Source organism: Hipposideros armiger, unplaced genomic scaffold (genome assembly GCF_001890085.2).
Source record: "Hipposideros armiger isolate ML-2016 unplaced genomic scaffold, ASM189008v1 scaffold_71, whole genome shotgun sequence".
Classification (NCBI taxonomy): Eukaryota; Metazoa; Chordata; class Mammalia; order Chiroptera; family Hipposideridae; genus Hipposideros; species Hipposideros armiger.
Window position 1 is genome coordinate 3088632 of NW_017731421.1, and position 20126 is coordinate 3108757.

The 20126-nt window shown below is 37.5% G+C and overlaps 1 protein-coding gene across 6 annotated transcripts in view; it reads right to left on the minus strand.

Moving 5' to 3' along the window:
• Window positions 1-20126, minus strand: part of RIC8B (RIC8 guanine nucleotide exchange factor B) — a 100365-nt gene that overhangs the window by 26490 nt on the left and 53749 nt on the right. For all 6 annotated transcript variants that reach the window (XR_002124002.1, XR_002124001.1, XR_002124000.1 and 3 more), the window contains exons 5-8: window positions 17033-17261; window positions 16185-16280; window positions 11124-11268; window positions 1575-1719 (exon numbers count right to left, since the gene is read on the minus strand). Coding sequence is in view for 3 of the 6 variants with exons in the window: in XM_019642609.1 (XP_019498154.1) it covers window positions 1575-1719; window positions 11124-11268; window positions 16185-16280; window positions 17033-17261 (615 nt within the window). In the remaining 3 variants the exon portion in view is untranslated. The remainder of the gene's footprint in view (window positions 1-1574; window positions 1720-11123; window positions 11269-16184; window positions 16281-17032; window positions 17262-20126) is intronic.

The window sequence follows — 20126 nt, forward strand, 5'->3', positions numbered from 1 at the left end:
TACTTAGAGTCACTGCTAGCTTTTTCCCCCCAAAGCCTTTTTTCCCTAGGACACACTCCATAGACCCTGCTGAGGCTGATGGCACTGGGGGTGATAAAAGTAACACTACTTAGGGCCGGCCAAGTGGCTCGTTGGTTAAGAGTTGGCTTGGGAGCGTGAGCTCTGAGCAGCAGGGCTGCCGGTTCGGATCCCACATGAGGGCTAGTGACACTGCCCTCTACAGCTAAGATGGTGAACAACAGCTCGAGCTGGGCTGCTGTGAGTCGCCAGCGATGGTGTAGGCTGGAGCCCCTGCTGCAGTGAGCTGCCATAAGCTACTGTGAGTGGCCGTCCAATGGCCGGCGACCGATTTTCCTCAGCCAAGAAGAGCGCAATGATCACAATATCAACATTGGCCAGTGAAGCAACGTCCTCCACAACTAGACTGAAGAACAAACAGTAACTTGTCTGTTCCCCTTCCCCGATTCCCCAACACTGTTCCCTCCAACTGCCCAAAAAAAATCTTGAAAAAAAAAAAAAGTAACATTACCTACTCAGACCTGATTTACAGAGAATACAGGCACTATAAGTCCTGTCTGATTAGGGAATGCTCTTTTGTCTTACCTTCTGAGAACCATTACTTTCATGTCAATAGGGCACAATCCTTACTATAAAAAACGGGGGACCTAATTTTGCGGATACTGATTTTTTATCCTAGATCAACTGTTACAATGGCCCACATCACACTCTAGAAGACCAGTCAGTAGAAACACAGCATGTCAGCATCACTGATAATGCCAAAGGCATTTACCCTTTTAACATTCAGTAATGGAAACCATAAAACTGAGCTCAAATTACACCTATTAAGTGGAAATAAGCCATTTATCTTAGGGGGATGGGGCTGAGAGGGAGGTAAAAGAATGGGCGGGGACAGAAGGAAGCAGGGCTGGTTGGTCCGGGGATCAGAGGAGGGTCAGTGTCTGATTTGTAAGCACTGACTCAGGGAAGACCTGACAGAGCCTCTGGCTTGCCTATTCAGTGCACTACACACATCTGTTCAAAGGTGATTCCCTCAGTGTTCGGCAGACATTTACCGTGGAGCCAGACCTCTTTCCTTTTGCTAGTAACGTGTCTTGTTGCTTTACTGACTCATAAGGGCTTTTACACAAGAGGAACAAAGAATGTATGGAACCTACATTTAGATTTCTGAGAAGGACTGAAGTATCAAATAATCAGCTTAAATACTTGGTCTTGGTTATACCTTATATAATCTCAACCTACAGAAAGGATGCAACAATGCTTTAAAGGTCATGACAGTAGGTATCGAAAAGCACCATCTCTCTTAATACTTGGGAGGGGACACAATTGAGCATATGGACAATAATCTTGCAGCAGCACATTACTTGCATTATCCTTCCTCAATCACTTGAAGTCACAAGCTATGAAACTGCCTCTAAAAACACTATTCAACGGAAAGCTTCCAAATCCACAAAAGAAAAGAAACACTTGGAAAATGAGAGACAAAGGAAATGAAAGGCAAATAACCAACTCAAAGGCAGAGACAGCGTTAGGTGAGAAGAAACTGGATACTATACTTTGGTTTTGCATTTTTGTATTCTTCAGTGTCTGTGTCCTCGTCCTCTGAGTACCAATTATCTCCTCTTCCTCCAGCCAAGAGGCCCCTGGCCGCCAACAGTCCTGCTGCGTTCCCATAGCCAGTGTATTTCAGCAGGCTGTCCACTGCAAAAACAGAACAAGTTTTTAGACAGGCATCCTGAGTGCGCTATCATCACTGACCACTCACCAACACAGGAGGCTGGAGATCTATGCTACGGCAGGAACTGTTAAAACTGAGAGGTTTCCAAAGTGTGGTAATGGTTCTCGTGAACTGCCTACAAATTCTCTTCTGAACTCTGAGGACCAAAAGCCTTTGCTCAGGAATCAGAAATTCAAACGGAGCTGTTTTGAATATACCTGTGGCAGGAGTGGGACCACTGGGCCACTGGTAAGGGTGTTTTAAGTTTATGTTTGCAAATCTTATTTCTTTATCCAGTTTTAGAGAAATGATGATTAGAAACTGGAATTAATGAAGGCCAGATTGGGATTTTAACAATATAGCTCATCATGGAAAATCTTTCTTATACCCTTTATAGGAATTGGAGGGGAAGAGTATGAAAAATAAGAAAACTTAAGGATATTAGCAAACAGGACAGGCTAAGTTGCTACCTTTAAAAAAAGTGAGCAATGATGTGTAAGCACATGGAATCCAGTGAGAAGGTGGGCCCAGGGGTTACCGGCTGGATTTCAATAATGAACCACTTACTAGCTGGTTGACCTTGGGTACGTGAATTTGCAGTTCTGTACCCCAGTTCTAATCTGGAGAACTGGAATAATAGTATCTACCTCACAGGTTAATACATGCAAAGTGCTTAAAAGAGTTCCAAAAAGTAAACACTCATTGTTTTTCTCTGGTAATATTAGGTAAAATGATTATTGATCATTTTAGACTTATCTTAGTCAAGCCGCACCCCAAAATGAAACATTTGGTGCAGATCCTCTGAATTTCCCTGCTTGTCATCAGTGTGAGGTGCTATCTCTAAGAGAAGCAGACACATAAAACTTTTGCAGGGAAACCCTAAACTATACGAGTTATTGTGAGAATGTGTGTGTGTGTGTGTGTGTGTGTGTGTGTGTGTGTGTGTGTGTGTGTGTGATTTCTAAGTACCTTTAAGGAAAATACTCAATCATTAGCAGCTTTACGTTAGGAGCACTTTCTTTTCTTTAGCTACAATTTCAAGGTGAACACTAGAATATTCAATCAAAAGATAAAAAGTGGCAAAATTTTCTTAAGGCTTTCAATAAAATGTCACCCTAAAGACAACTGTAAGAAACAAAATGTAACACTCTCTTATCGAGGTGAAAAGCCTTAGTAAAATCTACATCTGAAATACCACTGTAATTCAGACCACTAACCTCAAAAAAGACAAAATAAAGCTGGCACAGATTCAGAGGAGGGCAATTAAAATGACTTTGGGGATCTGCTTGGGGCAGTGGACAGGGAAATAGATGGGTGAGGAAGGGGATAAGAGTATGAAAACATGAAGGGTGTGGGTAGAAAGAACAGTCCAGCATAGAGCTAGCTGTCCATTAAACTTTCAAATACTTGAACTACAGGGTACCTCCCTTGACAATGAAAATATAAGAAAGTCCTACTTTCAAAGAATAACAATCTGGTAAAATCTGTGTCAAAGGAAACATGGGTTAATAATGTAAGTAGATTAAATAAAGTTTACACTAGTCACTTTCAACCAGTGTCTACCTTAAAACCTATTGGTAACTGTGGTTTCTTTGGTAATAATTCTTAGTGGGTACTCAATAGAATCATATTAGAATTTAATGACGGATCATGGTGGTAAAATGTGAAAGTCCTCTGAATAAATCTGATAAGCTGTCTTCAGTAGCTCCAGGAGATGGAGTGGTTTAGATAAGTTAATGAATTGTCAATGGATTATTAGGGAAGGTGAACATGAGTATATACAGGTATTCTTAATATTCATAGAGGTAATGACACTGTCAGACACAGGGTCACTGAGGCTGAAAGGTCACAGATCTGAACCCACATGGATACTCTCATTTTAAGTGTTTTTGATAAGGCTTATTTTTAACAAATAGTGGTTCAGAAAAGAAATATTCACTGAAATTGTGAAAGTCTAAATTGAGATGATATGAATAAATGGCTTAAATAACAATACTTAAAAAGACAAAATAACAACAATAAAAAGACACAAAGTGTCACCTACAATGACTAAAGATTAAAATAGTTTAAGTATGCAGTTTATCAGAGTCCAAAATAGGTTAAAAAGTAGTAAACACAACACAAAATAACCTGCTTTCTTATGCAGAGTATCTTCCTGGAAGCTAGTTAATAGTAAAAATCTCTAGCACTTCTATGAAAATAACGTTTACTGCTCATTCGTAGGAAAAAACATGTGCCAACCCTGACAGCTTCGGTTACAAAGATGATTTAAGACACACCTTGCCATCAAAGTAGATAAGGATGCAGCCAATAGTTTTAAAATCAAATGAACTTCTGTTAATAGGATAAAATAGTTAAAAATGGAGGTTGGGGAGGGGAGACAAATGAACTACAAAATCCTCACAATGAGAAGCATTTTCTTCGTAAGGTTCTTATTGACATTCTGTATTTTCCGTCCTTGGTTGAGAATCCACATATGCAAAAGACCAATTTAAGTTACATACTGATTTTCTACTTTAGTTATATACTGATTTTCGACTGCATTGATGGTCGGCACTCTTTAACAACCCCCCCTTCCCCTTCAAAGTTGTTCAAGGGTCAAGTACATTTTGTGGAGTGTTTCTGGCTACTTTTTAGTCTATTTTCAAGTAGTAAAAGTAAAAGGAAAATTGACTGAACTTGGATGTTAAGGTGAACTGCTAAGGCAAACAAAAAATATTCTTGGTGGTCCTCAAAAGAAAAAGAAACACATCCATATATGTGTTCTTTGTCATAGTAACCATTCATGCAGTTAGGTGAAACTGCTGCAGAAACAAAACAAATCAGCATTCAGTCAAAAAGCTGTAAGAAATATTTCACCATTATCTTACCACAATGCTAGAGGAACGCAACCACAGCAGCACTCCGCAGGTCAGAACTGCGCAGGCAGTAATGGTACTACCGCTTACACAAGCATGGGTTTTACACACTCTACCATGAAAACAAAAGCGAGCTTTTGCTTTTAACCAAGGAGAAAGAACGGCAGGGCCATATTCTACCCAGAGACCATTCCCCCTTCTCCGTTACACAGAAAAGACTTTATAATCCTTTTCCTTAGAGCCAAATACTGCAACTGTTAGAAATCCCACACTAGTAACTTCCTCTAACTAGTCTATTTCCAGTCTCATATCCCTCCTCACAACTAGTTGCCTGACACATCTTTGTAAAGCAAAATGATGGTGTTACCATCTTCCTGGATGACGCTTCTAACGTCTCTCCTCAAGGCTGAAGCTCTCAAGTTCTAAAGCAGGGTGTAAAGCGTTCTTCATTTTGTGGCCTCTGCCTTCTTTTCCAGCCTCATCTCCTAATTATTCCTGCACACTGTGGATCCCTCACAACTTGAACTAGTTTCTTCTCAGTACACACCGGCCTATTTCCCACTTCCGTCCTCTTCCATGAGGGCTTTCTCTGACCTTCTCCACACTACCCAGTCACTCCCTCTTCCAGGGTGCCACCGCACCTGGCACACTCCTCTCTCATGGTGCTTACCAGGGTGTACTGAAACGATTCCTTCATACGGAGAAATGTATTACCACACTGAGTTAACAGCACAGGTATCTGCTCTTTCATTAAACATTTACGGGGCACCTACTATCTGTCAGGTACTTTGTTGAAAACTGGGGATCCAAAGATGAAGAAGACATGATTTCTGACTTAAAGAAACTCAACGTCTAGGACGAAAAGTCAACGAATAAAAGAGTTACATCATAACAACTGTGAAAAGCATTAAAAACAGAGATAAGTAAAAATTGTAAAAAGGGGAGGATGATTAACTCTACCTCGGATGATGAGAGATGTCTTCAAGAGATGACGCTTAACCTGATCTTCAAGGATCAGTAAAGCTCACCAGGCTAAAAAGATGGGGAAAGGCACACCATGCAAAAAGAACAGCATCTGCTAAGTCAAGAGGATGTGCCGAGGAATGGCGCAATAGAATCAGGCAAGAATAATGACTTTAGTATGATTACACAGCAAGTGTAAGGTGGAAGTGGATTCAGAATACACTATGGAGACAAGTGTGGAGGTAAAATGTGGATTTTACCATGTAGGTGACAAGGAGTCACTGAAAGTTATACAAGGTGAAATGACAAGATTATATTTGTATGTTAGAACAGTCCCTCTGTTAGCCACGTGGAAAACAGACTGAAGAAAACCTGACCAGACAGAGGGAAATGACAACTTCTAATAGTTCATTAAGAGATTTGGGGATCCCCAGCAAACAGGCTGAAGCAGAAGCCAAAGGAGAGGTTAAGATCACTCAGGAAGCAGTGGAAGTAAGAATGGGGGGGGTCAGAAAAGTACTCTAGGGAACTGTGGCAATGAAATGTGGACAAAGACAGGAATTAGCAAATGACACTGAAAAAGAAAAAAACAGAAAAAGACAGGGGAAATCTAGGAGCGTGCGTGGTAGCACGGAAACAAAGGGAGTGGCCAATAGTGTCAACTGTTATGAGAGACGTAGTAAGATAAAGACTAAAACATGTCCATTGTGTAGTTTGTTAGTATGTGACCTGACTGGGAGCATTTTCAGCGGCATCTGGGGGGTAGGGAATGGTAGTGGAAAGCCTGACTGGCATCAAGTTGAAGACTGAGTGGGTAGTAAGGATACTGAAAAGAAAAACAAATTCATCTTTCAAGATGCTGAGGTATGAAGGGCAGTGACATGAAGATGGATACAGGTTGAGGAAAACAGGAAGAATTAAAAGACAAAAGGATAGAGAGTAACAACTGATGGAACAAAGCTTCTGAGAAGATAGAAAAAGATCAACAGGAAAGGGACACTGTGTGGCCTGAAGCTAAAGAGATGCCTATTCCTCTGAGAGAGAGGGGACTAAAGCAAGTTTATAAAGGTGTGGGGCTTTGCAAAGGCTGAGGGATTTATTTACCTCTGCAGTTCAGCCCCTCCCACAATACCTAGCACATACTGGGAAGTAATGAATATGTTAAGGGGGGGTAAACCCCACAAAGGCAAGGGGGTTTACAAATTATTTTCTTTTATTAAACTCTTTAGGCCCACTTTAGAAAGTACACAATTTGCAGAGCAGGTAATAAAAACTTAGTTTTTCAGGGCTCAACAAAAGCAGCTAGTAGCCTGAGCACAAGTTAACCTGTGGGCCACTATCAGCTGGAGGTCGAGTTCAGCCTGGCACAGATGGGTATTTAAGACACTTGGATGGTTTCCTCTGGGCCAAGTCTTCCATAAAATTTTGCCTTTTGTATCCCACCCCATTTCCATTTTCCTCCTTAATCTAATCTCTGTTCCTAACCCAATTTGACTGCGGCTTGCTGTGTCTATTTAGTGGTCTGACTTTTGAGCCTTGATCACGGTACCTTCACTTTCAAACAGCTTTGAACATCCTGAAGAGGAAAGTTCAGCCACTCTGATAAATTATTGGAAATTTATTTCATTTTGATACAATCGGCCTCCAAACCCAACCCAAACTCCAAAATCTGGTGACTTTTAAGTTAGTTGAATGTGGGCTATGAACTTTTATTTATTTTTGCCAGAAGGTTTAAAGTTAGCTTTAGTTGACAGCACTTAAAAACTGGGAGGTTTTATGTAAAAATCCAGAGTCCTGACTTCTCTTGGAAAATCTGGAAGATTTGGTAACACTGGCTACATGTTTCTTCCTGGTAATAATCAGTTGGAGCTAAAGAGCAGCAGGGTCCTCTTTCTAGCTCCCTCAGTCCCCTCATTCCCTGGTCCAAATGCACTGTGTCCCCAACAATGAGTAAGTGTCAGTTTTCATGTCATTTTATGTCCAGTCCATCTGACTTACTTTTATCACCAGCCTGGTACTTGCAGGCATTTGAGTTTGTAACCCTTGATAAGAAGGTAAATATGAGAGCAGTGACCTTGTTTATCATTTATTCTTCTGTATTCCCAGGGTCTAGCTCAAAAAGTATTGGTTAAATTCTTATTCCAGAAGAATATATTTACTAAACTTAAAATCAAATTGGAAGGAAAAGCATATGAGCATATATAAATTGTTAAAGATCAAATGAAAAGGATAAAATTTTGCTAATATGGGTTGGCTTTGGGTTCAAAGTTAGGACTGTGAAACCTCAAATATTGGATTCTAGGGGGAACGAAGCGAGCCATTTCAAATGAAAAACAATTAATAAACTCATTTATAAATGCATATACTATATTTGCTATGATACTCATTAAGTCATTAGTCAGGCAATTATATTTAGATATGTAATTTATGTATTTAGATATATAATTAGAGAGAAAACAAACTTTATTTCCCCCCTTTTAATAACTTTTTTAGAAGTACACAAGAAATGCATGCTCCCTGCAGGAATATTACAAAATACAGAGAACCAAAAAAGTTAACAGTCATCCTACTACTTGGAAGTAACAATGGATAATATTTTGATAAACCTTTTTTAATGAATAGATACACATATGTGTGGTTTAGATTTATGTATATACTCTTTAAAAAAACAGCTCATTTCTGATCGATTAAATTCAGCCAGTATTTGTAGATTACTACATACAAGGCACTATACCATCACTTAATTCCAAGATGCTATGTCAATCTTTTTTCAAAGTCATGAAAGAGTTGTTTAAAATAGATATTAACTAGTCTATGATAATAGTTGAAGATAATTATTATGAGAGGAAATATGAAAGAATGGAATGATAAGACTCAAATTTGGGCTCCAGCCCTAAGCAACCACCTGACCTTGGGTAAGTTACTAAAAGGCTCTCAAATGCCAGGTTGCCTTCTTTATGACACTGAAATAATAAAAATATTTACCTTAGAGGGTCCTTATGAGAATCAAATGGGATTATGGCATTGGATGTTCGGCACATGATACCTGAACACATAATAGCTGTGTTTATTATCATTGTTATGATATTGATCAAATTATGTTGCTAATATACAGGAACTAAAGTGGTTGGATAAATCAGTCAGAAATGAAGTTTAAGAATTCAATGGCTACAACTCAATAGCAAAAAATCAAATATAGTTGACCCTTGAACAACATGAATTTGAATTGCAAGGATCCACTTATAGATTTTTTTCAGTAAATATGTATAAATATTTATACACAAATATATAAATAAAATAAACATATATACATAAAATAAATAATAAATATAAATATAGTATATAAATATACTATAAATGTATTTTCTCTTGTGATTTTCCTAACTTTTTTTCTCTAGCTTCTTTAGTGTAAGAATACAGAATGTAAAACATACATAAACATACAAAATATGTGTTAATCAACTTTTTGTGTTATTGGTAAGGCTTCTGGTCAACAGTAGGTTATCAGTTAAGTTCTTGGGGAGTCAAGTTATACATGGATTTTCAACTGTGCAAGGGGTCGGCACCCTTAATCCCCAAGTTGTTCAAGGATTAACTATAATTCGATTATAAGTGGGCAAAGGACCTGAATTGGCATTTTTTTCAAAGAAGACAAAAATGGACAACAGTACATGGAAAGGTACTCAACATCACTAATCATCAGGCAAATGCAAATCAAAAGCACAATGAGAGATCATCTCATACCTGTTAGGATGGCTTTTATCAAAAAGACAAGAGATGGTAAGTGTTGGCAAGGATGTGGTGAAAAGGGAATCCTTGTACACCATTGGTGGGAAGGTAAACTGGTGCAGCCACTATGAAAGGCAGTATGGAGATTACTAAAAAAATGAAAAATGGAACTACCATATGATCTAGCAACCCCCCTTCTGGGTATATCCAAAGGAAACAATATCAATATCCCCAAGAGATATTTGCATTTCCATGTTCATTCCAGTATTATTTACAATAGCCAAGATATGGAAAACAAGTAAGTGTCCATTGAAGGATGAATGGATCAAGAAGATGTGATTGATATATATATATATATATATATATATATATATATATATATATGTATATATATATATATATATATGTAGTATTATTTCAGCATGACAAAGAAGGAAATCCTGATATTTGTGACAACATGGATAAAGCTAGAGAACAGACAAAGAAAGATAGATACGGTATGGTCTCACTTATATGTGGAATCTTAAAACAAACACAAAATCTCATAGAGCCAGGGAGTAGAATGGAATGGTGGTTACCAGGGGGTCAGGGGTATGGGAAATGGGGAGATACTGGTCAAAGAATACAAGCCTTCAGTTATAAAATGAGTAAGTTCTGGGGATCTAATATACAGCATGGTGACTATAGTTAATAATACTGTATTATAAACTTGAAATGTGCAAAGAGTAAATCATAAGCATTCTCACCACACACACACACACACACACACACACACACACACACACACACGAAAGGCAATTATGTGAAGTAGGGATGTGTTGACTGTGGTAATCATTTCACAATGTACAGGTATATCAAATAATCATGTTGTGCACTTTACACAATGTATACAAAATTTATACAATTTTATTTGTCAATTATACCTCAATAAATCTGGGATTAAAAAAACCCCACAAGAATTCAACTGACTTAAGATTTTGAAAGAAGTGAGTGAAGTTTTTCACCTCCAAATTATCTATCTCACAAAACTGGGGCTCTATAAAACAGTAGTAAAAATCTGCTTAGGTGGAACTTTTATATGCTTACATGGTACATTTATAAACTAGGAGATGAAGAAAAAAATAGGTAAGAATAGCCGAGTAACTTCATCAAAGTGCCTTGTTTGGAGTACGCACTTGCCTTTTGCAGAGAAAGTAACATACAGTTTAGGAAACATTTTAAATTGCTAGACTTATCTCAGAAGACATGCACTTTATATATACTTATAAAATAATATTCATTACATCGTAATGTAGTTATTTTTTAATTTCTTTCTACTTCTATCTTACTCTATCTCAAGGGCAAGGGGGTGTATCTTAAGCATTTTTGTACTTTCATCTAGATTATACAGCCCACATTCAATAACAATTTATTGACTAAAGAACTTAGTGAAGAAACCAAAGCTCCATAGATTTAATTCCAAGAGGAATTAAAAAGGGGAACTAACCTAGGCCTTTGTTTGGGCATCAAAATTGCAGGACCTGAATGACTTAAGCAGATTTTTCAGAATGGTTCCAGGTCCTGACTCATCAAAATTAAAAACTCTGGGTTAAGGATACAGAAGGCAAAGTTTAAATATGAGTGTTTGGTAGTGTATCTGTCTGTGTGTCTCAATGGCTTCAGAAGCATACAGAAAATGTTTTTAAGTTATTAATTTTAATATCACCTCAGGCCTCTAATAGAACTGATAGAGAGTAAGCTCTGAAAATAGGAGAATGAGATGGCGACTCCTATCAGAAAGATTTCTCCAACTCCCTCAGAAAAACAGAGACGTAAAGGGCAGAGAGAGTTTAACCTACCTCTCTCTTTGCAAAGGACAAAAAGGAATTCAGCAGCAATTTGCTTGACTCCAAGGTCAACATGTGTCATGAGGCGCACCAGCTTATTTCTCACAGTTGAGCCAACTTCAGGTCGATTTGTCACATCCCTTAAAGGTGGTAAAACCTAATGGTACAAATGCAAAAACTGTCATCAGTTACAGGTACTAGAGCAAGTGAGGACAACACCATGAAACTCATCAGTCTACTGAGCTCAGTTTTGTACGAGTGGAAAAAACACTTAAAAAATAAATAGGTTTGCTTCCAACTAAAATAAAACTCAACAACAGCAACAAAAAACAAACCTCAAATAATTTCACACCTGTCATGAAATTTTATTTGAAGAGAAACGTCTCTTCACTGTCCCACCATGATCTACTCCAATCCATTTCAGAGCTTTTACTCATCTCAGCACCTAGCGTGCCTCTGCTTGCCTCTATCAAAGTCGATTTTAAAGTCTGGGTCAAGTTTCTCTTTCTTCCATGGAGACTTCCTTAATATCCTGACTCATATTGATTTTTCTGTTCTTTTCATTCCTGCAGCATTTTCTACTTACTAAAAAATTCTGTACTTACGTTTTCTAGTTGTTTTATTTTATAACAAAGAATGGCTATTAATTATTGAGTACTTCCTATGTGCTCGTTGCTGGAACAGATGATATACATATATTCTCTATAATCAGTCCTCACAGTAACCATGCAAAGGATGTAGTAACATCACCGTCATCACTATGAGTACTTTATGGGCTGAGCCTCAGAAGGCTTACATAACTTGGTGTATCCATTCGTTTGCTCACTCACTCACCCATCCACCCACCCAGGCTCCTTTTATTCTCATTTGCCCCTTATCACCCTGGTTGCTTTATCTCAGTCTCTTCTGCCAATTCTCTTCTCTTCTCCTTGGTTGAGTCTTGGACAGTATGTCCTCACTATTTTCATTCACTCTATTGGTGATCTCATCCAGTTTTATGGCTTTATATGGTCTCTATATGCTGATAGCTCCCTATATTATAATATCTCCATCTTGATTTCTTCCCTGACCTCTAGATTTTTAAAGACCTCTCAAGTTTGGCATGTCCTAAACAGAACTCCTGATGGTCCCAGCAAAGCTGTTCCTTATATAGTTTTCCATCTCATTAAATGGCAAGTCCATTCTTCCAACTGTTTGGTACAGAAACCCTGGAAATATCCTTGCCTCCTCTCTTTCATACCCCATATCCAATCCATCAGCAAATTATTTTGGTCCCACCTTTAAAATATATCCACAACCCAACCGCTTCTTACTGCCTCCTCTAGTACTGCCAAATCCAAGCTACCAGTGTTTCGCATGTGGACTACACACAGCCTACTAAGTGGTTCCTGCTTCTATCCTGGTCCTCCTAGGATTCATTCTCTGCACAGCAGCCAGGATGGTCCTTTGAAAGTCCGATCATGTCATTCCTCTTCTCAAAGTCCTCCAGTTCTCATGGCTTCTATCTCGCTCATAGTAAAAGATGGGGTTCTTACAACCCCCTTAGGTTTCACATAATCCAGCTTCCTGCTCCTTTTCTGACTTCACTTCTACTATACGCTTTTCTTACACTGCTACAGCCACACAGACCTTCACATGGAACTCCTTAAACACACCAAGCATTTTCCTGCTTCAAGGTCTTTGCACTTGCTGCTCCCTCTGCTCAGAAACTCTTTCTTTAGAAACTTGATGGCTTAGTCCCTTACTTCCTTCAGGTCTGTTCAAATGTCACTTACAGGAAGACGCTTTCTGACCACCCTATATAACTAACCTTTAGCATGCTCTTTTTTACCATCCCCCTCCACTTCAATCTTCCTCATAGCATTTATCAACACCTGACACAGTATACATTTATTTCTTTACTGTCTGACTTCTTCCACAAGAGTCACTGGGGCATGGGGGCAGAGATTTCTGTTTTGTTTACTGTTCTCAGCACCTGGCATGTTATAGGTATTCAATATTTCCTGACTGAAGGAAGAATGGATGAATTCAAGTAACTTTATAAAAGTTCCTTTATAAGCTCGGCATTATGCTAGCAAATGAGAACAGACACAAAGTCAAATAATAACTTACTGTGCTGACCCTTTATGTGTATATTATTTTTATTTAATCCGTTCAACTTATTTTCTTCCTTCCCTCACTCTCTATATTGAGTGCCTACCATATATCAGGAGATATCGGAGACAATGGAGATATAATTGAATAAAAATGAAAGCTAAATCTCAGAAAATGAAGTAATCTACCCAAGGTATTCACACAATCCATTCTTAATATCCCTGGTAGGGTAGAGCACAACGCTCTTTGTGTTCTATAGGCATAAAGTAATTGCACAATTAATTCTTGTTATTTGATTCAGTCAACCATACTGAGTTTACCTTCTATTTCTAGAAGAATGAGACATGTAACAAGTGATTTCATGTAGTATGTGCCTAAAGTTCCAGGGTACAGAATCTATTAGCAAAGGTTATCACATAAAAATTTGTTAGCTATGTTTTGGGTTCCTTAAAACAAGTTTCCTTAAAATGAAATTTTGTGGTTTTTATTGTTATGTATCATTTCCAGACAAACTGTACAGATATAGACCCTTTCTATTACCCCGCAAATACTACCCTCCAAAAAATTTATTTTCTTTGACCAATCTTGTCCAGCTCCTCTTTTAAACCCACAGCATCCTCCTCTCTGCTATAAGCCTCTCCAGACTAACCCAACCTGGATCAGTAATGTCTATCATCTGTTCTCTTTCTACCTGCTCAAATGCAGTACAGACTACTCAAGACCAATTTCCTGTGGGTATGCACGCGAAGGATTTAATCAGGTATTAACTATAAGGCATAATAGTCAATTAGCCATGGTTCCATTTATACTATTACCAAAGTGAACCATCTGTTCCTTTAAGTCCTGCCTTTCTCAATTATCATAGTCTACAGTGCATCCTCCTCAGAAGGGACACTGATTTTTGTATTGTGCCCTGTATCTTTAGTTATCTTTTTCTTGTCACATCTTATCCCTTTATCTATACTGTAGTGTTTCTTTGAGGACAAGAAGTGGGCTCATAATCTTTTCTATCTACATAATGTGTGACCCAAGGCCTTCATATAAAGCTGTTTAACAAACAGGTTTAGGTTTTTGTTTTTGTTTGTTTGCTTTTGGCTGTCTTGGTTACAGATAGCAAGATCTAAACAGTTTAGTTGAACCTGGATCTCCTATGTGAAAAAGCTAAAATGTTGAAAACTTAAAATATTTTCATCTATTATTCTTCAAGTCCTCCTAGTCATGGCAAAATGTCTTAAAATAGTCAAACTTGGAAATTACTTTAATTCATTAACTAGTTTATTTTGCTTAAATGATTATTCATGCATCACTATACCTCTCTTCCTCCCATAGACTGTAAATTCCTCAAAGATAGAGTCAGTCCCTACTTTCTAATCCCTCCTTATCAGTAACACCTATTAATGTGCCCACATACACATAGTGAAGTGCTTAAGAAGTCATGACCATAAACACAGAGGGGGAAAATGAGCCTGGTTCCTTTAGTAAGGGAAATTCTATAATATATGGCAATAAATGAACAATGGGGCAAATGGTGGTACCATGTATTGAAATGTGGAAAGAAATGGGGAAGAAACAGGGTGGGGGAAATGGGACACCAAGAGATTAGTTTGGGATATGTTAAACTTAAGATACTTACTATACATCCAAGGGGAGGAGATGAGTAGACAGTTTGCTTTATAAGTCTGGAGCTTAGGGGACAGGTCAGGGCTAAAGATAGAAATTTGGAAGTCATCAGTATATGGATGATTTTCGAAACCATGACTGCTGAATGAGATGAAAGATGAGTGAAAAGAAAAGTCAGGGTGAGCATAAAAACTCTTCTGAGGAACACTGCATAAAGAAGAGCCGAGAAATGAGGAAGCAGCTTGAGAACTGGGGTTAAGAGAAGGTTTTTTGCTTTAACAATGGAAGATGTGTTTGGGTGTGGACAGAAATGATCCAATACATTAAAAAAATGACTAATGTAAGAAGAAATAGAGGGAATAAATGTAGAAGCAAAGTTCTTGAGAAGGTGAGCAGGAAAGGGACCCAGGATACCACTGGAGCCACAGAAGGAAGCAGGGACAATTCATCCGCTGTGACAGAAGGGTAGACAAAAGGTATGGTGGGACAGATGCAGATATGGTGGGAAGATGCTTTCTTACCATGACCTCCACCATCCTACTCCAAGCCTCCATCATCAGCTCTGTTTGGGCTGGTCTCTTTACATCTACTCACACTCCTCTAGTCTACCTCACAGAGAGTAGCTAGAGTATCTTTAAATATAAATGAGGTCACATTGCTCCCCTACTCAAAACGGTCCCTAGCTTTCCCATTTCACTTAAAAGAGAATCAGAAATCCCATACAATCTTAAGCTATTTAGTTCTTCCTTACCTCTTTTACCTCATATACCACGCTCTCCTTTGTATATTATTACCTAAACTTGCTTTTCCGTAAGCATTCCAAAGCATCCTCTCATCTCAGGGACTTGGAACTTGTTCTCTCTGGTATATTCTTTTTCCAGAATATTCTCAGAGATCTTTTCTTACTTGTCCAAGTTTGTGCTCAAATGTTATTTCTTCAGAAAGGCCCTCCCTTATTCCCTGTCTCTCCTTCCCCTGCTGTATCTATCTGCAGAACACTTATCACTACTTGCCATTATATCATATATTTATTTGTTTACTTTTTTATCCCCCCACCTGAAGGTGAACTCCACAAGGCAAAGACTTCATTTATATTTCAATGCTTAGAACAATGCTTAGAACACAGCACATAGATCTCAATAATTATTTGTTGAATAAATGAATGAGTGACTCAAAAAATACACAGGATCACTTATTTCTGGATTAGAAAGATGTCAAAGATTGAAACAAAGTTTTCTGAGTTTCTGACTTTCTGAAAGAAAACCATTATGAAAGAATTCAACTCATTAATTCTATGTTAAAAGAAAAACCATATAGAAGAAGATTAACTTTAAGATGTAAGATGCATTAAATAGTTACCTGATCTTTGAGAAATTTTCTGATGTTTCGATGGGCTCGGGAACATTCTGTTAATAAGCTGAGAACTGGAGTTAGACCCTCTCTATAGCTGCTTCCCTATAAAGAAAACCATACATGCTACATTAGTTTAGTTTCTAACAGTATAACTTTTCTCCATAAAACTGAGCATATTAATATTCTTTTTTGAGGGGGAGACATTTTATGTTACCAAAGCTTTACAAGCTATTTCAAAAATTATTTTCCTTTCTTTTTCATCAGTTATCTTCATGTTTACTAAAGTTCATTTTTATCCTTCAGGGATTTTCCTATATTTTGTGCGGTCCTCACTGACTTACCCAATGGGCTTAAGTGAGGCGAAGGTTTTGATGACCCACCCATACTACTTTGCTGCCTTTTAATATAGTTACCTGACAAAGCAAGTGACAGATGAGAGAAAATCAGCAGCTCACAACAAGTGGAAAATTGATTTTTCTTTTGAAGGTGTCTTTTAGAAATTATAGAAAGTATTTGTCATCAAGTTTATTTTTTTGGCGGGGGGATAAGTTTTACCTCTAGGACTTAAAAAATACCTACATGGAAAAGTAATTCATTTTTCCTTTGCTTTCAGGCATTAGTCACCATTTTGGTGTTGCATCAACACAAATTTTTAGCTTTAAGTAAATAAAATCACTTGGTTTTAGCAGCTTATCATATATTATAGTAAAGTGCCTTCCAGAGTTCAAATAATTACACAAGGTGTCAACTATAAAAAAATCTTAATTTAAAAATCATATCCTCTGATATCTGTATGTGGCACATCTATATTCTTTAGAAGCATCTTCCCAAGGCCTCCATTTTATCAGCCTTACCTTGTCTATTCTCTTCTCCATAAAACTGAGTAAAACATGAATGGCTTCCATATTCATACCATTGTATACCATGGTATTGTTTTTCAAAACTGTTTCTTTCTCAGCTGTTTTATCACTGGGCAGTTCATCTAGAGTCGTTGCCTCTTGGGCTGTTTCTTCATGGGTTAATGGACAAATGAGAACATCCAAACAAGAGACCGGAACATTGCTTAAAAGGTTGACTGCATTACTGAAAAGCAATTTAAAAATACGATATTTTAATTTGATTGAATAGTCCTTTAAAACGCAAACATAATAATAAGTTCAGAAGTGACTTTTAGGAGTCAATTAAAATTTTTCTTTTTCAAAATGAGCCTTTACTATCACTTGGCATTTACTGACTAAGAGACAGAAAATAAAGGACTATTTCAAATACACACACGACAAATTAGAAAGAACAGATGCTAAATGGACACACACAATCACATGTCATTTCTGAAATGAGAAACTAGGAATTAGTGAGCTTTAACACCAGCTCTTTAATTTTATTACAACACAATGCTAGCTTTACGTTTTTTTTCCGTGGGGTTTCAAATCCTTTTGTGGATCCACTGGTGTTTTATTATTCCTTTACAACATAAAGCATCTGAGAAGCACTGTATATAAGCAGCTTATCACAGAGGCAACAACAGTAAAAGCCCAATATCATAGGATTAAGTTTTGTTCTTTTTAGATTTATGTAGAAAATACAACTTTTTAGATCATCCCATTTTTTTGTACAGCATTTGCAGAAAAGGGGTAATGGTGCTTTTTCTTGCTCTCTCATCACCAGGTTTCTTTAAAAGAGGCCCACTACAGCTCTTTTGAATCTCGATCCCCTAGGCCTTTCTGCTATGTATTAATGAATACACCAGCCTGGGATACACACCAGCAGGGGGAACCCAAACCTTGTATTTTTGGTATTCCCTAAAAATCTTGCACTGTTGCTCAGTGTGTAAGAGATTAAAATGACACTAACAATTTAAAAATTAGACATGTTCTCAATTAACATATTTCCCTTCCTGCATTATTGCATATTCTTTCATCTAGGCGGATAGGTGGTGTTCTGCTAACTGGATCATGTAAGCCCCTGCCGCAGAACTTCCTGATAAACAACAATGGAAAGACAGGCATTACATTTCCTAGTGACAGAGAAGCAGATCTAAAAATAACCACATCCTAGCTAAAAATAAACTCTTGCAAATGCAATTTGAAAGTCTAACCACTTGGAAACCAAATTCAAGGCTTAATGTATCTGATGCTGTCCTAATTTAGACCACAGTAGTTCCTTTTAATTTAGATTATAGTGACACCCTCAAAAATAAAATAAACAAGAAAACAGAAATAAAATACATTTTTTTCTCTCCTTTATCCTAAGTGTGGCTCCACTTCCCCAAGAGTGAATATTTCCTTTTTTTTTATATTATGGAAAAAAAATTTGTAAGAAATCAAAGTTTAAAAACTAGAAGATGCAGAGCAATGAGTAGTAACTTAAAGGGTATCAAAAAAAATCTGAACCAAGAACAAAAATAATTTAACAAATCCTATGAATGATTCCTGGTAAAATATAAGTTATTTGGTTGCTCCCACTAAAAAGCTACAGCTGCTTCTATTATTATTACCACTACTGTTAAAGTCCCTAATTTTGGTTATTTGTAAATAATCACAACTGGTTGAAATAAAATGCTTTTCCCACGAACTTTCTTTTAAAACATTTTGCAAACATCTGTAGTGCTTTGTCTATAGTTAAAAATGTTTCGCTTCTGACTTAACATGTTTGGAAACTGTTATTAAACATCACAGATTCACTGGGGTTAAAAAAACAAAACCAAACAAAAGAACTCTACCTTGGTGTTACTTTCTAAAACTGTATAAGCCATTCTGAAACGTCAGGACTTTTTTTTCTTTTGAAACCCATAGGGCAATAGGCTCTGAAGTCCATCGATAATATAATTCTCTGAATCTACCCTAGAGACCACATTGAAAAGTTTAAGACGATGCAGTTCATTACAAATGAATGTTTCCCTTTAAATTCCTTTAAAAACAACAGTTTCCAGGAATTTTGTAAATTTAAGAAACCAAATGTAGAGTTTGAGTCGTCAAATATTTGGATGTTTTAGGCTTTTCAAGAAAAGTTCCCATTTTGTCATTTCTTATTAAACAACTGGGTTCCCAAACAACTACAAAATTAATTTTCTGGCTCACTGTGTTTGAGCTATTCTTTTTAAGTTAGGAAGGCCAGCTTTTTGAGCTCTGTCACTTCTCTGACAGTTTTATTTGTAGTAGAAGAGTGTATGAAATTCTCCAGCTACCAGGAAGTCAGTGACTATGCACAGATCCACACAATGGTGTTTGCATTCCTACTCCAGGGGGTAGAAATACTGTGTATATTACTCTCCCCTTTTCAGCTTCCTAGAGATCATTAATCACTGGGACATGACATCCTCCCACTCATGCTCCCAGCCCCCTCCTGATATGCAGATTTAAAAGCAAGGCCCATTTAGAGCTCCTTAATGCCCTGATTAAAGCCTTGTTAGTTGTGGGACAGGGAAGGCAATCTAAAATCCAGCCCTGTATCAATCACTGGACTAAACATAAATTAATACCAAATGACACCGAGGAGAATGGTGACAGTACATGTAGATCTACAGCTGTTAGCAAATCTTCCTGGTCAAATGTATCTTCCTTATACTTCAGGCTCTTTTTTCAGGGCTGGGAAATCTACTTAAATGAACCTTAAGATCTCCCAAAGAGTTTCGGATGTAAATACCTAAGTTTACTTTAAATCAATTCAGTAAGTATTTATTAATTACTTGCGCTAGGCATTGCTTTAGGAAGGTATTATGAAGAGAAGAGAGACAAATCCCTGCCCATATGGGGCTTATTTTCCAGCCTGCAGAGAACAGTAAATGAAAAGTAAACAAAACAAATACCATATTTTGCCATGTATAATGCAAACTTTTTTGCTCAAATTTGTGAGGGAAAAATAAGGATGCACATTTTACATGGGTAGTACTAATTCTGTATCTATATAAATGTGTCTCTCTTTTTTTTTTAAGATTTTATTGGGGAAACA